General features: G+C 39.0%; 2 protein-coding genes across 2 annotated transcripts in view; both read left to right on the forward strand.

Annotated features, from left to right (window-relative positions):
• Window positions 1-6,738, forward strand: part of LOC146686653 (latent-transforming growth factor beta-binding protein 2-like) — a 94,041-nt gene extending 87,303 nt beyond the window's left edge. The window contains exons 40-41 of the mRNA XM_085442578.1: window positions 2,137-2,286; window positions 3,744-6,738. Coding sequence (XP_085298704.1) covers window positions 2,137-2,286; window positions 3,744-3,919 — 326 coding nt within the window. The 3' untranslated portion in view covers window positions 3,920-6,738. The remainder of the gene's footprint in view (window positions 1-2,136; window positions 2,287-3,743) is intronic.
• Window positions 6,739-9,165: 2,427 nt separating this feature from the next.
• On the forward strand, window positions 9,166-17,825 carry pomt2 (protein-O-mannosyltransferase 2). The gene is made up of 21 exons (XM_085441818.1): window positions 9,166-10,260; window positions 10,336-10,420; window positions 10,506-10,610; window positions 11,382-11,490; window positions 11,711-11,819; window positions 11,938-12,097; window positions 12,193-12,299; window positions 12,383-12,465; window positions 14,178-14,287; window positions 14,390-14,456; window positions 14,581-14,641; window positions 14,740-14,818; window positions 14,957-15,108; window positions 15,195-15,286; window positions 15,376-15,452; window positions 15,542-15,613; window positions 15,686-15,745; window positions 15,826-15,931; window positions 16,010-16,150; window positions 16,418-16,529; window positions 17,119-17,825. Exons 1-21 carry the CDS (start codon window positions 9,968-9,970, stop codon window positions 17,222-17,224), a joined length of 2,286 nt encoding a protein of 761 aa, XP_085297944.1. The 5' UTR covers window positions 9,166-9,967; the 3' UTR covers window positions 17,225-17,825.
• The last annotated feature ends 96 nt before the right edge of the window (window positions 17,826-17,921 follow it).

Here is a 17,921-nt window from a genome sequence, read left to right on the forward strand (position 1 = left end):
TTAGTAGTTTAACATAATATTTCATAAGCTTATCAGGTATAGGCAAATATACCTACCTGGGATTCAAAGTAGCTTTAATATATACAGCAGCTACAGTACTGTGCAAAAGTCTTGAGCCGCACCCTGCTTTCTTTATGTTTTGCTAGGAAATCAGTACATCAGTTTATTAAATTGTGCAAACATACATGGATATATAGCATATTAGGGAGAAACTTAGCAGCTTGTACACTTCTAACAAGCCTGAAAGTCAGTATTTAGTATGAGCACCTCTATTCTTGAACGCAGCCTGAACTCTCTTAGGCAGCTTCCTGTAATTGCTTAAGTAGTCTTCAGGAATAGTTCTCCAGGCTTTTTGAAGGACATTCAAAGCTCTTCTTTGGATGTTGGCTCATACTTGTTAAGCATCATGACAAGATGATCCCACACCGCTTCAATAATGTTGAGCTCTTGGCTCTGGGGAGATCAATGACTGACAGTATTCCATTCTGTGTTTTTCTATCCAGGTATGTTTTTACTGTATTGGCAGTGTGTTTAGGATTATTGTCATGCTTAAGAATGAAGCTGTTTCCAATTCAATTCAATTTTATTTATATAGCGCCAAATCACAACAAAAGTCGCCTCAAGGCGCTTCATAGATACAGAGAAAAACCCAACAATCATATGACCCCCTATGAGCAAGCACTTTGGCGACAGTGGGAAGGAAAAACTCCCTTTTAACAGGAAGAAACCTCCGGCAGAACCAGGCTCAGGGAGGGGCGGGGCCATCTGCTGCGACCGGTTGGGGTGAGAGAAGGAAGACAGGATAAAGACATGCTGTGGAAGAGAGACAGAGGTTAATAACAGATATGATTCAATGCAGAGAGGTCTGTTAATACATAGTGAGTGAGAAAGGTGACTGGAAAGGAAAAACTCAATGCATCATGGGAATCCCCCGGCAGCCTATGTCTATTGCAGCATAACTAAGGGAGGATTTAGGATCACCTGGTCCAGCCCTAACTATATGCTTTAGCAAAAAGGAAAGTTTGAAGCCTGATCTTGAAAGTAGAGATAGTGTCAAACCAGATAGTATTGCATGGTGGATCAAATCTGATCTATTGTTCATAATTCTAACAGTTGTGACAAGATCCCAAGATGATCACAGATGCCTGTAGACACTCACTGCTGTACCTCTCTACTGTCATCTCCTTTGTACATTTTGACAAGTTGAACCCAAAATTTCTCATTTGGATTCTTTACTCCATAAGACCTGTTATCTCTGATTATCAGCCCAATCACTGTGTCATTTTGGATACTTCAGACATTTCTCCTTCTTTCCCTTCCTTAAGAATGGCCTTTTGATAGCCACCCTTTGAATGAGACCTTTCCTGATAAGGCTTCATTGAGAAATTTGTCCAGTTTCTTAAAGACGTAGCTTACAAACACTCTTCATCTGCTGTAGATAATTTTTTTGTTTTAAAGACACACCGCACACCATTCCAATACATGTCAGTTTTTCATCTAATAGCTCTTTGTAAGTCACCTTGTTGGTGCAATTACAATACAATTTTATGCTGTCAAACATCATTATATTTAAAATTTTATGCAGATTCAATAACAGAAATTAGAGCAAATGATGTGTTGTTGAAAGGGTTAATAGTAGCAAAATGGCTGAAGAAATGACCTAAAATGGGTTCTTTGCTAAGTTGTCTCTTAAGTGTAGACACAACACTAGTTCATCCCTCAAGTTTGGTGCTTTTTTAATCTTGAATGATCGATGGATCAGTGTTAAATGGCTTAAACATTGCTGAGAAAATGGTTAAGGACTGGGGTGAAAATGAGTGAAAAAGCAGCCAATGTCCAAAGAAAATCTTTGAAAGACCTTTAAAAGCCTGGAAAACTGTAGCTCAAGTACAAGATAAGTCTGGCTCCTTAGAACTAGGATGTAAAGAAATGACGGGTGGCTCAAAACTTTTGTACAGCAACGTATAAGCCAGAATATTTTATATTAGTTTTGTGAACGAGGATATCAAATGACCCATTAGTGGACTGGATGTCCTAACAGGTCAACTGACATCTAGCATTATGAGAGTTTGAAAATATTTTCTTTAAATAAATGTTGCAACAATATCATGTCTGTCTGTATATTTGTCCAATCAGAACGCTATGAAGGTTTTGAAGGTCTCCGGGCGGAGGAATGTGGAATCCTGAATGGGTGTGAAAACGGTCGCTGCGTTCGAGTGCGAGAGGGCTACACCTGCGACTGCTTAGACGGTTATGAACTTGATCTAGACAAGATGGCCTGTATAGGTGGGTTTTTCCTGCAGCATCTTTAGGGGCCTTCTCAGTAGGCTGCCCACATTTAGATCATGTTTTCCTAATAAAGAATGTTCAGGGGCTTCCTTGGATCAATAGGAGAATCAGTCACTTCATATAACATCATATCTCATTTAAAAATATGGTGCTGAATCTTGAAAACAAACCACAGTGAACTCTGCTTTCATGTTTCAAACTTCTGGAGCCAGTAGGTTAACTCTTCATGCAGTAAATCTTTGCCCTCAAGGAGAAGCTTTAAATTTAACAACCTTGCATTAACTTATGTTTTATGGGAAACTAATGAAAGCCGTGTACTCCACAAAACCATCGTGTGTTACCCTTTGGTTTGACATTCCCTGGTTGTACACTGCCAAGAGCAAGGAGGCCTTGAATCTTAGCCACTTGTGTGTTACATGAGATATTTTTTATAAATGTACTTTGTTTGTTTTGTAAGAAAACAGAGTCTGTCTTTTAGTAATGAAATTCTATGATTGCAAGATTGTGTCCGCTACAGGCTTATCGACTTCAAGGTTAGCCAGTTTTCTCAAGAAAAGTCATTGAAAACCGTGGAAACATGTGGGAGCTATGCAACTCATGCCCTGCCTCCTTTTATAAATCTCACCGCTAGCGTTTCCCCAGCAGAACATGACATAAACACAAAGAGGGTCATTTGAGATTGACTGCTATGAAATGACAATCAGACCTCCCATGCTGGAAAAGAGAAAGAACAACCTGTTGAAGGCCAAAAGGAAACACAATCCAGTGGATTGTTAATTTTACCATCATTCTTAGAAGTCCAGCTCTCAAGATGGCTGGGAAATCGAGTGCAGATCCTGTCCAGCTGACACGCAACATGACGGCATGTTTGATTAAAGATATATGAGATTCTATGCAACACGTTTATCGTGTTGAGGGAAAGTAACTCCAACAGCAAACCTTTGTGAAAGTAATTAAAACACTTGTGTTGGTCACTTGTTGAGCAGCTACGGCTGAGGAGATAGGATGAGCTGTCCACTTATCAGAAGGTTGGTGGTTTGATCCCCACCTCCTCCAGTCCACATATCGCGTGTCCTTGGCAGGAAGCTGAACCCCAAATTACCCCTGATGCATTCACTGATTTGTGTACTGTATGATGTGAGTCGAACAATACTTCAAGAGAAAGCACCTAATCCTCACATTTGAGAACTATTAGCTGTTTGATTTATTTTCTTGAAAAACAAGTAATTATCAAAAGTATTTTCATGTGTTTAAATCATAGTTTCTGATGTGATCATTTATCACGATGAAAAGTTAGAACAGAACTCAAATTTGTTGGAGTTTAACATGGAAAGGACGGGAAAGGGAAGAATTATAATTTTGAGGTGACCCCTCAGCAGCAGATGTGTCATAGGCAGCTTTTCCTTCTGGGATTCTCCCTGCTGACTAACTCATGCTGTGTCCTTTCTCCTCAGACATAAACGAGTGTGAGGACATCAGCGACAAAGTGCCTTTGTGTCAGAACGGGGAGTGCACAAACACAGAGGGATCGTACAAATGCACCTGCTTGCCGGGCTTCGTGGCCTCCGCCAAGCCACACAAATGCATCCCGGCGATCCCAGAGTCTAGGCTTAGGGAGGCAGGAAACTGAGTATGTTGGAGTGCCGGCTTCTCTGCCCATTTTCCCCCAGGGCTTGACTCTAAACCTCCAACAGTAATGCTGAAACGTCCAGTCTCGTTTCCCTACATACCACACGCACACATACTGAAACATGTACATATAGAAAACACACACTTGCATTCAGCACAGGATGCATTATATCCCCCTCACACACATTCAAGAGGACCAGGAATTGTGCAGTGAATGTATTACATGGGATTTAGCATTCTCCAAATATCCATTTGCCTTAAAGGGATTTTGTGGACTTTTTTTATTCAGTAAGCCCAGGCAATTTGATATGCAGATATATATATTTCCACTTTATTTTCTCTATCACCTTCTCTTTTTGTGTGTTATTTATTTCATTTACATGACGGGCCTCTGCTAACTAAGAAAGCAAAATATTTCAGATGGCGTACTTGATTCGTCTCGTTTTACTTGTCTCGGTAATTGATGTCAGAGACAGTGTGGGGAAATAATAAATGTATTTTGTAAAAGAAGGAATGTCATCAGAAATCAGCCATACTGTATATCGGGATGCTCATCACTGTCAAACCTCTCATCAATTTCTCAGTCTCAGTTACATTGGACTAAACAGAAATTCAACACGGAACTTTTCCCACAGCTGTCTTCCTTTAAGATGACCTACAAGCTGCCGTTGAAGAAGCTCTGGACTGAGAACTGGGAGGTCAAAGCAGCGAAGCTTCCATAATACCAGCTTCACCCTTTATGTGGGCATGGAGAGACTGTAGATGTATAAGATGATCTGTGTGACACATGGAAAGCATTGTGATGTACTCTCACTGACCAGATCATTAGGTGTACCTTGCTAGTACTGGTTTGGGCCCCCTTTTGCCTTCAGAACTGCCTTAATTATTTGTGGCATAGATTTAACAAGGTCCTGGAAACATTCAGCAGAGATTTTGGTCAGTTTAAGTGCAGTGATCTCATTTTCATGTTGAAGAAACCAGTTTGAGATGATTAGAACTTTGTGACACAGAGTATTTTCCTGCTGGATGCAGCCATTTGAAGATACACAGTGGTCATAAAGGGATGGACATGATCAGCAACAATACTTTGGTGGACTTATTTGGTACTAATGAGCCCAGGTGGGATCTCTGCTTATGCTCCTGAGACCCAGCTTGTTCATTTATGTCCTCTGTAGTGGACAAACAAATCACAAAAAAAGTTCAACTAAAAGATTTTTTTTCTCTCAGTTCTCAGGAGTAGAAATGTGCCAAGAAAATATCCCTCACACCATTACACCACCACCACCAGAACCAATGATCCATGCTTTCATGTTGATTATTCCAAATTCTGACCCAGCCATCTAAATGTCATGGCAGAAACGGAGACTCATCAGACCAGGCAGCGTTTTTCCAATCTTTGTTTGTCCAATTTTGGTGAACCTGACAGGCCTAGCGCCCAGTCTGGTCGTTTGCTGCCGTAGCCAATCTGATTCAAAGTTTAACATGTACATAGACCCTTCTTCTAAAACCTACAGATGGTCATGTGGGAAAAATCTCAGCAGCATCTGATACGTACTTTGATCTTCATCAACTCGTTATGACCAGGTCTATTTACTAAATTGTAGAGTCGCTGCCATGTAATTGGCCGATTAGCAAGTTCCATTAAGGAGCAGATAAACAGTTGTACCTAATGAAATGGACAGTGAGCGTATAGAACCTGTCTTCTTATGTTTGACTCCATTTTCATGCGATATCAGCAGCAATGTAGGAAAACAGTACCTTTCTTATTAACAGTATTAAGCTTGTTTTACAGTAGACGATCACAGCGTTGATTCTCTTTGTTGGCTTTGAAAGTGTGCGAGGGCAAATTTGTTTCATGCAACCACATCAAACAGGCAAAAGGATTTCTTTTTCCACACATAACATATTTGGTTTCGAATCTCACATCCAGACACTTCCCATGTCTGCATCTCTGAACACATGTAAAGACAAAGGCTTCATTTGTTGGAGAGGTTTGGTATATTTTGTACAGATCTAGTACTATGTATTATTTTTGTTATATATTCTCTCATTGCATTATAGCACAACAAATATTTTGTTCAACATAAAACATAAAATGTAAGAAATATCTGTCATTATAGCTTTTTGTAGATTTATATGTCTGTAAAAATGTTTTTTAAAGCATTTCTTTTTATGTATGAGGAGAGTGGCTGACACTGTACCAGAGGAACTGTGTGAATACCCTGCCCTGTGGAGCAGACAATGAATTATATTTTTTGGAAGTGGCAGCACTGTTCTAATTACAGACATTCTGACTCCTCCATTGCAAAGACGATGCTTTTGGAAGGCGAGCACCCACTTCTGCACATCACAACTTTACAGCTAAATATTAGTCGTTGTGAGCTTTAGTCTCTGGTGGATCCTTATGTCATGAATGTATCATAGACAGTATCAGCTTTCTGGTTTCTGAGTAACCACACGTGCCTTGTAGTCTTGTATTTTCAGGATGAAATTGCAGCAACACAGAAACATTAAAGTCTAATTCAGAGTCTGGAGGATGACTACATTTTGCCATTAACCTGCTTCCCCAGCCTATAAACCTACAGTTGTATAAATGTTTTGTGTTGTTTTCTACATCCACTATTCTCTTCTGGTTAAATCATCACCTGAATCATAACTTTAAGAATTAAAAGAACTAAAAGAATATTTAAAATCTTTCAAAACCACAAATAACCTGAGATAAATGTAAAGCTGTGGTCAGTGGAAACATCATGCTCATTCATTTTGTTTACCTCTTGACTGTAATCACTATCAGTCATCAAAATAAAACATAAAAAAAGATCTACACGTTTGATAATTTACTTTGACAAATAGCACCCAACACACATTGCATTCATCATGTGTATACGCGCAGAGTAATTTGGGGAGTTTACTGGGATAAAACAAGAACAGTAAGTTTGTTTTAGTATGCAATATACAAATGATGATCATTAAAGTCATTAGGGCTTATTGCTACACAAAGCTGTGAGGTTCCCAAACAGTGTGGTTAAAGTATCTACACCAATCATGGGCATATTATTTTGTAATCATGATATGTTTGGTGGTAATTGTTGGAACAATTTCAATCAATAAATAAAAACTAATAACTTATTTTATATTTTTAAAATAGAGTTTAATTGTACTATAAGCTTTCAAATCATTCTGAAGTAAAAGTATTGATGCAGAAACACATCTTGTCGTTAAACACGTGTAGGATTTCTTTCTTTTCTTTTTCACAAATGTCAGTGTTTTCCCCTCTGAAATAAATTAAGCCTTATTAGGAACTACTGATGTTACTGAATTATTATTAAAGTAAATTTGTTTGAGAAGCCATATAAATTGAAGCAGAGTTATTTTGATTTTTTTATTACTTCTGCTAAGGAGGTTACGTTTTTGGTAGCATTTGCGTGCACGCCATTCTTTCTGTCTGTAAACACATTAGCTCAAAAAGGCTTGAGAAACTTTGCAGGGGTGTAGAATGATGTGATGTTTAAAATCCATTAAAATCTGGCTTACACCCACCAAGGTCTTCAGGGTCAGCTCAATGATTTATTGGTCAAAAATGGACAAAAAGCCTTATGACTTCGATAAATACTGTGATGACTATGATTCTGTCACGACCGCGGGTGGCAGACGTGTGGAATAGGAGATAGGACCCAAAATGCGGCAGCTCTGGTGCAGATGAGTATTTATTAAACAAAAGAAAATACAAACAGCAATGGTGTGGGTGATGGTGAAACAGGAAAACCTAAACTGGGTAAAACTAACAAAACAAACCAGAAACGAAGATGCAGGGAGGTCCGGGGAAATACACGTGGAGAGACGCAGGGAGACCGAGGGGAAACAACACAGACGAAATAGCAACTACTATGACAGAAGACACAACTTAAAAACACTCAGAGAACACAGGGAGATTACACACAGGTGGGGAACACAGCTGGGAGTGATTAACGTGACGAGACTAGGGAGGCAAACTGAAAACACTCACATAAGACGCAGACCTTCACAATAAAACAGGAAACACATACACGCAATGACATAACACACCAACTTAACACAGACTGGGGGACACAGAACATAGGAACATGAACCATGAAACAGAAGAGTACAAACACCCAAGGTAACCAAAACCACAGAATACTAATAAACTAAACATAAACACGGAGTCGCAGACCATGACAGATTCTTACACGTATGTTGTGTCCTGTCAACATATAGAAAGCAACATAAAACAATAAAAATTATCTTGTCACATTTGACCTCTGACCTCAGCTTCAGGGTCAAAAGATTGATCTGAAGGCCAAAGTTTTATATAAAGAATGATATATACGTATATTACAGTAACAAGTTATAACAATATGAATACATGTTCCTGAATGAGTATTACTATTTTCTGGAAAACAAAAAAAACCCTCTAGATTTTTATTACTAAACATTTAATCGAATTTTATTAAGTAATCAATTGAATCCTACCCATATATAGCTATAGCCACGTAAATAAAAAATAATAAAAAATAATTGTACTCAAAACATAACAAAAGCCTACAATTTGCACCTGTTTCTACTGCACTACAAATTTCTTAAACTACGTTTAAAAATACAAAATAAAGCTAAATAAAGATAATACTTTTCCTTTTGTTTTGACAACTATTTGTTAGGATGATCTATGACAAAATAACATTTTATTTAAATTAATACACTTGTTTTAAATGCAGGGGTTGACAGATATGAACACACACAAACATGCTGACCGTTTTTCTTCAAACTGTGGTAAATTAAAAGCTTAAAATGTCAAAGAAAAATGATTCAACATTGCAGCGCAAGACTGATCAGTGATGGACCAAATCCAGTTCCTAAAAAATGTGTATCCACTAGGCTAACGAGTGTGGGGTCAGCAAGTGCATACTGTGTTAACAAAATCTACCGTGAGATGTTCTCTTATTAATTAAACGTACTTATTATACTATATTTCCCTCTAGTGGGCTTACTTCTGAACTACACCAACGTATTCACGCCTTTCCACATTGGCCAAATTTTAAATGCGTTTATTCGCAGTCTAAAAAGCGGCTCCCTGATCTGGTGAGTATACCATGAGTGTATTAAGGAAAACGGAAATGTACAAACACAATATTAAACAATATTAACAAACAATATTTTAGAAAAATCTCAAAGAAAAATTCCTAACATGCCAACATGACCCTTTCAGGGATCCGTAGGTATCCCTACGGCATCCCAGAAGGATTTTGGGAGGAACTTACGTTTGAACAAGTGGTTAAAAAGTTAAGTCGTGGTGAAGGGAAAGTGGTGGTTTTTCGTTTTTTGAGAAGTACTGGTCTCATCATGAGGATCTGAGGGTTCAGGAGTGACGGACGGTTAACAGCCAGGAGATGGCAGTAATGCAACAGTTTTGGATGCAAGCTGCCGTTAAACTTGACTGAAGAAGAAGAAGAAGAAGGATTTTGGGAAATTTAGTTTATTCTTTCATCATCCATCGTCCACATAAATACGTGGATGTATTACACAGAAATACATCTCCTAGAAGCCAGCGTGTCTCAAACGTGTTTCATTGACTCGAGCTACAACCTCCCGTAAGGTGCCGGGCTCCTCCTAATGTAAAACCACTGATTAATTAAGCAGTAATTGTAGACTGTTAGCTCCTAGCTAATATCGTTCTAAATGTCGCCATTGGACCAGCGGCGTACTTAGCTAGAAAGTTAGAGAGGGGGGTTATTGAAGAAATTTGTCATTAAGTTGGGGGCAGTGTAACTGATATCATGTGTTGTAATTTGTTGAGTAGAGTAGGTGTGACGTTCACTGTCTGTATCGCCTGTTTTGACACACAGCTTTGAGAAGTGCTGCTAGCTGTTCAAACGTTTCTTCCTATTTATATCCGTGCTGAGTCTAGCTCCTCGCCCCCTGACAGCGCAGTTAGGTATCACCACATATCATATGGTTAGGTAGTATCACCCAAATACTGATTTACCTGGTGGGAAAGGGATCTAGTCGTTTGTATTACAGGATTATTTTCCTAATGGCAAAAGCAGAATGCACTCCAAAGTGGAACACCTTAGCACTACGGAACAGGAAAACATGCCCCACACCAGAAAAGAGCTTTCAGACCACATTCACTCCTGTGTCCAAGGACAAGAACAGTCAAACTGCTGGACACTTAGCAGGAGGTGACACACAGTCCTCAAACGGACCATCTGGTCAGTTTTTGGCTCGAGAAAGCATTGAGTCTCCAAGCAAAGTGCTGCTAATGCTGGTGGCAGGGCTGTCTTTTTCTACACGCCTCTACATGATAACTGAGCCCCCTCATGTGTGGTGAGTGACATTTACTCCATGAAGCAATGCTTACTTTGAGTCTTGTTTACAAGATGAGTGATTTGGGTCTTTCAGCTGGGATGAGACTCACTTTGGAAAAATGGGGAGCTACTACATCAACAGGACCTTCTTCTTTGATGTCCACCCTCCTCTTGGGAAGGTGAGATGGCAGAGTATGTCTTTGGTCTGTCTTCATGCAAGGCTCTTCAGTCCCGTACCTGTTGACCTTTGACACTCTGTTGCAGATGCTGATAGGGCTGGCTGGTTACATGAGTGGCTACGATGGCACCTTTCCTTTCATAAAGCCAGGAGATAAATATGAAAACCAAAACTACTGGGGGATGAGAGGGGTATGCTGCTTGTCACACTTGGAAAACTGCTTTTTGGGTCAAAACATGAATTGACCAAATATAAGAATTCCCTGTCTGACACTCTCTGATTTCCCTGATTAAAAAATCCTGGTTTATGATATGATTCTTAACAGTAAATCTGCTAAATTAAATTTTTATTGAATTGAATTGAAATTAGTTTGCATGTTAATACAAAAAAAGACTTTTTGTGCTGATCCCAGGGGCCTTTTCTGAAGTGCATTTTCTGCGTAATCACCAGTTAACCTAACCCCACAAACTGTATCTTTCTGGATTGTGGGAGGAAGCCAAAGTACCTGGAAAACATACAAACTCCACTCAGAAAGGTCCCAGTAGGATGGTCGATTTGAACCCAACGTTCTTTCTGTGAGGTATTGCTAACCACCATACTAAATGTATGCTCTTTTTCATAAAGTCTGTCAATTTCACAAGTATTGAAATGTACCCTCTGGGGCTGTGCTTATAAAGAAAAATGTAAATATTTAAAAAATTAGTTTGGGGAAAATGTATAATGCCCCTAACTTCATCACAAAATATGTATATTTTATATGCAAACTTAAAATATTAGAAAGCTCAAAATTGGTAGTTTCTTTATGAAGAAATGTCTCAGAGATTGTCAGACTGGAAGCATGTATGCAGTCGACATGGAATTTCCTAATTGATTGCCGATACAGTTTTAATAGACAAATGTAAGAAATACCTAAGAAATGAATTCAAGGTGCTGATTTGTTTGTTCTTCCTCCTTTCCTGCAGTTTTGCGCCACGCTGGGCTCCTTCCTCCCCATCTTTGCCTACCTTATAGTGCTGGAGCTGTCTAACTCCTGCACCGCTGCTATCATCGCTGCTACCTTGCTCATATTTGGTAAATCATCATTTAATTGTCTTATGATGAAAGTTGCTATGGATTTCTTACACATACGAACAGTATGTAAGCAGTGAAGAAATGACTACACTATGACTCTGACTCAGAGTGACTTAAAAATGATTTTCCATCCTGGTCATCGTCTTCCTTTTCAGCTGATACCTCCTTTGATTACTGTGTATGTTGAGGTGAATCAATATGTTCAACACCTTTCTGACAGACACTGGCTGCATCACCATCTCCCAGTACATCCTGTTAGACCCTATACTCATGTTTTTCATCATGGCAGCAGTGCTGAGTATGGTGAAATTCAACCAGCAGAGATATAGGTAGGACACCAATAGAATCTGTTTGTCAAAGGTGAAAGGTTCACTATGGCCTGTTAATAATATTAACTACTTTCCTTCTTCCCTACTGAATCTTTTCTTTTCTTTCGTCTTTTTCCAGGTCCTTCAGTGCCTCCTGGTGGCTTTGGTTGGTACTTACTGGTATAAACCTTGCTGGGGCTTTGGGGGTAAAGTTTGTGGGTCTGTTTGTCATCATCCTGGTGGGACTGAACACAATCTGGGACCTATGGAGACTTCTGGGAGATATGAGTCTCTCGCTGGTAAACAGCAGGATATTACTAAGCTTACTGGTGCCGATATCGTCAGTGGTTATTGGAGGTTTGACCGCCCTTTTCCTCATGTTTCCTGGCACCAGGTGGACATTGCAAAGCACTTTCTTGCTCGGGCTTTTGCACTCATCCTGCTTCCCCTCATCCTCTATGTTACAATATTTGCTGTCCACTTTGTTGTGCTGAACAAAAGGTGAGAATGGGTGTTTAATAAGTACACATATGTTGACATTCACCGTATTATGTGAGTAATCATTGTGTTTTTTTTCTTGCCAGTGGACCAGGAGATGGTTTCTTCAGTTCGGCCTTTCAGTCTCGTCTAATTGGGAACAACCTACACAATGCATCTATGCCTGAGTGTGAGTTGCAAACAGAGCTCTAAATAAAACCAAATGTCACTGCAGCTGTGTTTACTTAAACGCTACTCAGAAAGTGGAAAAAGAGGTCAAAGAGAAACGTAGACATTCCTCTAATATGATAGCCAGATGGGCTGAAAGGTTTGCTTACATTTTACTGTCCTGGGAAAGTTTTATAAGGATTTCACTATCAAGGGTTTAATCCCTTAAGCGGTTGGTGCAAGGACCACTTGTTACTTTTCAAAACATTTCAATAGACACTCTGAATAAATGTAATTATTTTACTTGTTTCCATGATGTAACACCTTGACATCAACTGTTGCTGATAAATGGGAAATCTATCGTTAATTCACCAATTGTTAATAGTTATTTACCGTAAATGTCAAATGATATATTGATTACTAATCATTATTTACTAATTGTTTGATCATTTGTTTGTAGAACGCAGTCCGAGTCTTTATTACAAAGTCGAAGCCGTTGCAATACTACATTGCATCACACAAATTTATGTTTGTGATATTTGCGGTGGCATAAATCACAGAAGACTTGGAGACAGCAATTTGGGTTCTGTTTCGCTCACTGATAAGTTCTGTTTTCATTTTGTGCTTTCCTCTAACTGTATGGGTTGGTTTCGGGAAAGGCTGTGGGAAGACAGATCGGTCTCATTCTCAGGATCAGTGCAAAAGCAAACCTAACAGCTTTGACTAAATGCATTTCTTAAGGACATGACTTTTAGATGCTGTTGATCTCCTACAGTTAGTTTTTAGACCTGGCATTTCTTCTTTTGTCCTCCACTTGTCCAGTTTCCTCAATTATTTTTACGGCACACTTCACATGATGTATGCCAGGTTTTCCACTTTTACTTTGGGAATCACCTTGGTGCAATAATTTTGTGCCTGTCAAACTGTGTTATCTTTGCTAAATAAATGGAAACAAATGGCATGTTATTGTACCAGAGTTCTACTAACAGTGTGCCTAAAGAAACAATTTAAAATTGATTCTTAAGTGGCTTAACAGACAAAAAATATTGCTGTGATCAGAGACGAGGACTGGACTGAAACTGAGTGAAAAAGCAGCCGATGTCCAAAGAAAGACTTTTAGAAGAGCACTTTTAAAATAAGGAACTGCATTGCAACAAAGTCTTGCTCCTTCGAAGCAAAATATAAAGAAATATGTTCTGTAAGATTACAGATTGGGGCGACCGTGGCTCAGGGGGTTGGGAATCGCATCTGTAACCGGAAGGTTGCCGGTTCGATCCCTGGGCTCTCTGTCCTGGCCGTTGTGTCCTTGGGCAAGACACTTTACCCTACTTGCCTACTGGTGTTGGCCAGAGGGGCCAATGGCGCGATATGGCAGCCTCGCTTCTGTCAGTCTGCCCCAGGGCAGCTGTGGCTACAACTGTAGCTGCCTCCACCAGTGTGTGGATGTGAGAGTGAATGAATAGTGGTATTGTAAAGCGCTTTGGGTGCCTTGAAAAGCGCTATATAAATCCAATCCATTATTATTATTATAATATAAATATTATTAAATGCAAATTAATTGTTTAACAGTAAAATAATTGGACTTTATTAAGTCTCTTAGCTATTTAAATTTTTTTTGATTGTGTGCATTATGTGGTTATGTGAGACATAACAAAAAAAAGTTTAATTTAATTTATTAATTTACATTTTCTGACGATGGTAGTGATCCTATGATTTGTTGATTTTCTCATGCAGACCTGGCATTTGGCTCTACCGTTACGATAAAAAACCTCCGTATTGCTGGAGGTTATTTGCACTCTCATTGGCACTTATACCCAGAAGGAGTTGGCGCAAGGCAGCAGCAGGTCAGGCTACTTGTTGAAAACTGAAATATTTTATATATTTATATTTGTAGTTTCTTTGTTTTTTTAACTTTAAATGTTTTCTTATAATTTCTTTGCTTACAGGTGACAGCCTACCTCCATAAGGACTACAACAACTTGTGGGTGGTTCACAGACAACAAGATAATAATTGTGAGGAACTGACGTTGATATATTTAACAATGTTGCCAAATACAATGTTAAAATCCAGCTGGGATAAAGAGTTGTTGTTTTATTGTTCATATCTATTGTTTTGGGGTTTTGTTTTTTTAATAAGCTCAATCTGGCAACCCTGATCTTGTTCGCCATGGTGATATCATTCGACTGGAGCATAAAGAGTAAGTATTATGAGTGACAAGAAAAATGCACATTTTATTTAAAGTGATTCAGTCTCAGTTCTATCCCAAATCTCTTTGTGTGTGTGTTTTTCTTTCAGGACAACTCGTAACCTTCACAGTCACCTCCATGAGGCGCCTCTGACCAAGAAGCACTTCCAGGTTACAGGTTATGGCATTGTAAGGAAGGCTTTAACATAACATCTGCACTAAAAATACAGATTCAGTTGGACTCGACAGATTTATTGCATATTCTGTTTTGGGGTTTTATGGGTGTTCTGTACCCCAACACTAAAATTATTTTTGGTCTGTTCTTAGAATGGCACAGGGGACGCCAATGACCTGTGGCAGGTGGAGGTGTGCGGAGGTCGGAAGGGTGACCCAGTAAAGGTGCTGCGCAGCAAAGTTCGCTTTCTACATCGAGCTACCGGCTGTGTGCTTTACTCCTCTGGCAAAACTCTTCCAAAGTGGTAAAACGAGCATACTTTTAAATTTGAGATGACTTTGTACACAACCGATTTGTACACAATGCACTACAAGTGTTGTTTCTGTTTAGGGGCTGGGAACAAATAGAGGTGACCTGTAGTCCCTACTTGAAGGAGACCCCAAGCTCTCAGTGGAACATTGAGGACCATATTAATCCAAAATGTATGATTAATTCATTCATTCCTATTTTGTGTTTGCACTTCTTGATGTCAGACAGCAGCTAACATGTTGTGTATTGTGTGTTCTGGCAGTACCCAACATTAGTCTGTCTGTGCTGAAGCCCAATTTTCTGGAAATCTTACTGGAGTCCCATATTGTTATGTTTAGAGTAAGTAATAATAAGAGAATAAATAAGCTCATCTGCTTTAAAAGAAAGTGCATCTTCATTTCTTTTCATTTTATTTTATTGTCTTTTAGGGAAATAGTGGCTTAAAACCCAAAGACAATGAGATGAATTCCAAACCTTGGCACTGGCCAATCAACTACCAGGTGCTTTAAATATAAATAAATAAAATTATTTTTTTAATATCTTTTAACTTCATGTAATTTCTTTCCGTGAAGGGCTTGAGGTTTTCAGGAGTAAATGCGACAGAGTACCGCGTTTACCTGCTGGGGAACCCTGTAAGTTTGTTTTTAAGTTTTATGCTTACAATCTCATTTAACCAGCAGATCAGTGTCCTCATGGTGAAAATGGTTTTCAGGTGGTGTGGTGGATAAATCTGGCCAGTTTGGGGTTGTATCTCACCATGGTGGCGGTGGCTTCCATAGCCACCCAAAGAGGTTTTTCATTGGGCCAACAAAGAATAGGTATGGTAAATAATGGTGCCTTAACAGTATGTGTTTGCATCGTGACTTTAAGTAAAGCGTTATTGTCCTGTGATTCAGAGCATTCTCTTGTGCTTGTGAGAGGAGGTGGACTGCTGATGCTTGGTTGGCTCCTGCATTATGCACCTTTTTTTACCATGGGTCGTATCCTCTACTTTCACCACTACTTCCCTGCAATGCTCTTCAGCAGCATGTTAACAGGTACCAAACTGTGCTGGATTTCTGTATTCCAACTATAACGTGTAGAGGGGAGTGCAGGGGTACAGAAGTGAAGTAGAAGCCACACATAAGAACCTTTTTTCAGCAGGTTTGGTGGGTGAAAGTGTCGCCAATACTTCACTTACAGCTTACTTCACTTAATGGCTTGCATTAGAGTCGACAGTGTTTAGGACACAGTTATCTCAGTTTTGCATACTTGACAGACAGTTTTTGCAATTTTGGTTAAATAATTGTATTTTTTTCCTCCAGGACTGACGTTAGACATCCTTTTCAGAAGTGCTGACCTTCTACTCCACCCACCTTATTCCTATTGGTTCCAGCGAGCTGGGCAGCTGCTGCTTCTGTTTAGTATTCTTTACAGGTGAGCTGAGTACTATGAAGAATCAGCTTGTTCTTAACACTGTCAGAAACAGCCTATCATTACTGTGAGGTATCTGCTACATAATGTAGTTCCTTATGATAGTCCAACTATTGTTTTATACTTTGATTGATGCTCTTGATGGTCCTAATGGTTTAATTAGCCATGAAGTTCTTGTAGCAGACTCTGTTTGCTGTGGATGAAAAGATTATGAATTATTAAAGGATTGTTATTGTTTTGTTGAGAGTTAATGACAAGATTAATACCTACAGCCCATCATGATTGATAAATCATTTAAGTTAAAGGAAGCAGGTGCTCTTAATATGCTATATATTGTCATGTATATCATGTAGATTTAATACAGTTTTCAAGTTTGGATGGACTATCATACAGATATTCTAATAGGATTACAACCTTCTCATCTGGCTCTCAGAAAGAAGCTTCTCTGCTAATTCTTACTAAATATTAAAAGAATAATTACACTGAACTTCTTGCTGCTGTGACTTTAGATCTCATAGCCCATTTTAGCACAAGAATGGAAGTATTTCATCTACTTAGTGTAACTGACTTTGATCCATTCACTGTCTGTCAGTTTCTACCTGTTTCATCCGCTGTCCTATGGCATGACGGGTCCACTAGCACACGAGCCGGGCAGCGCCATGGCTGATCTGAAGTGGATGGACTCCTGGGAGTTCTAGTCTGCTTTGCAGGAAGATGACACTAATGATGTGACTTGCACCTGTTCTGAGTATAAGGGACTTAAAACTGACAGAGTAGTGTTTGCACAAAGAAGTGATTCTTAAAAGGTACTGACTGAAATTCTACGTGTCTTAGTATTTGTGTCACAGCATTTGCACCTGACGTTGTCTATCATGCATGAAGAATGCTTGTTAAGGCAGACCTAACTCAATGCAATGTGAAAGCCCGATTGTGGTGTAAGTGGGAATCTTAACTTTGTCTCTGAGAGGCCTTAACTAACATCACAACTTCTGTTCCTAGATTTAACGTGTACTGTAATTAAAAACAATAAGCTAAAGTGCCTGAAAGGAAAAAGTTTTTAAAAAGTAAGTTTTAAAGGTTTAAATGCTACATCTCCCTGATTTTCGTTTTTAAATTTTGTACAGTTAGAAACTATTAGACTGTATTTTGATTAGGGATTTTCTGATTTTACTCATTACTTAGTATTTTGGTACTGTATTTAGCCATTAGTGCTGTGTGTTACACACTATTTTTATACTATGTAAGACTATTACCGACTCTGTTTACATTTTAATGTGATCAATAAACAGTGATACTGCATTCTGTATCTATACATGTAAAGTTTTCTACATTTTTGAAGTTGAAGGAAACCTTTAAATTGTTATGTTCTGTACAATAACATGAAGCATGTCTTTA

This window comes from Copadichromis virginalis, linkage group LG19 (genome assembly GCF_057382275.1).
Source record: "Copadichromis virginalis isolate Kocher_CV1m ecotype Utaka linkage group LG19, C_Virginalis_male_GT1.1, whole genome shotgun sequence".
In the NCBI taxonomy this organism is placed as follows: Eukaryota; Metazoa; Chordata; class Actinopteri; order Cichliformes; family Cichlidae; genus Copadichromis; species Copadichromis virginalis.

Coding starts and splice junctions, on each gene's coding strand:
- pomt2 (XM_085441818.1), top strand. CDS start 9,968: ATGGCAAAAGCAGAATGCACTCCAAAGTGGAACACCTTAGCACTACGG. Junction 12,466..14,177: donor CAATGCATCTATGCCTGAGT/GTGAGTTGCAAA, acceptor TTTCTCATGCAG/ACCTGGCATTTGGCTCTACC. Junction 15,109..15,194: donor GGCAAAACTCTTCCAAAGTG/GTAAAACGAGCA, acceptor GTTTCTGTTTAG/GGGCTGGGAACAAATAGAGG.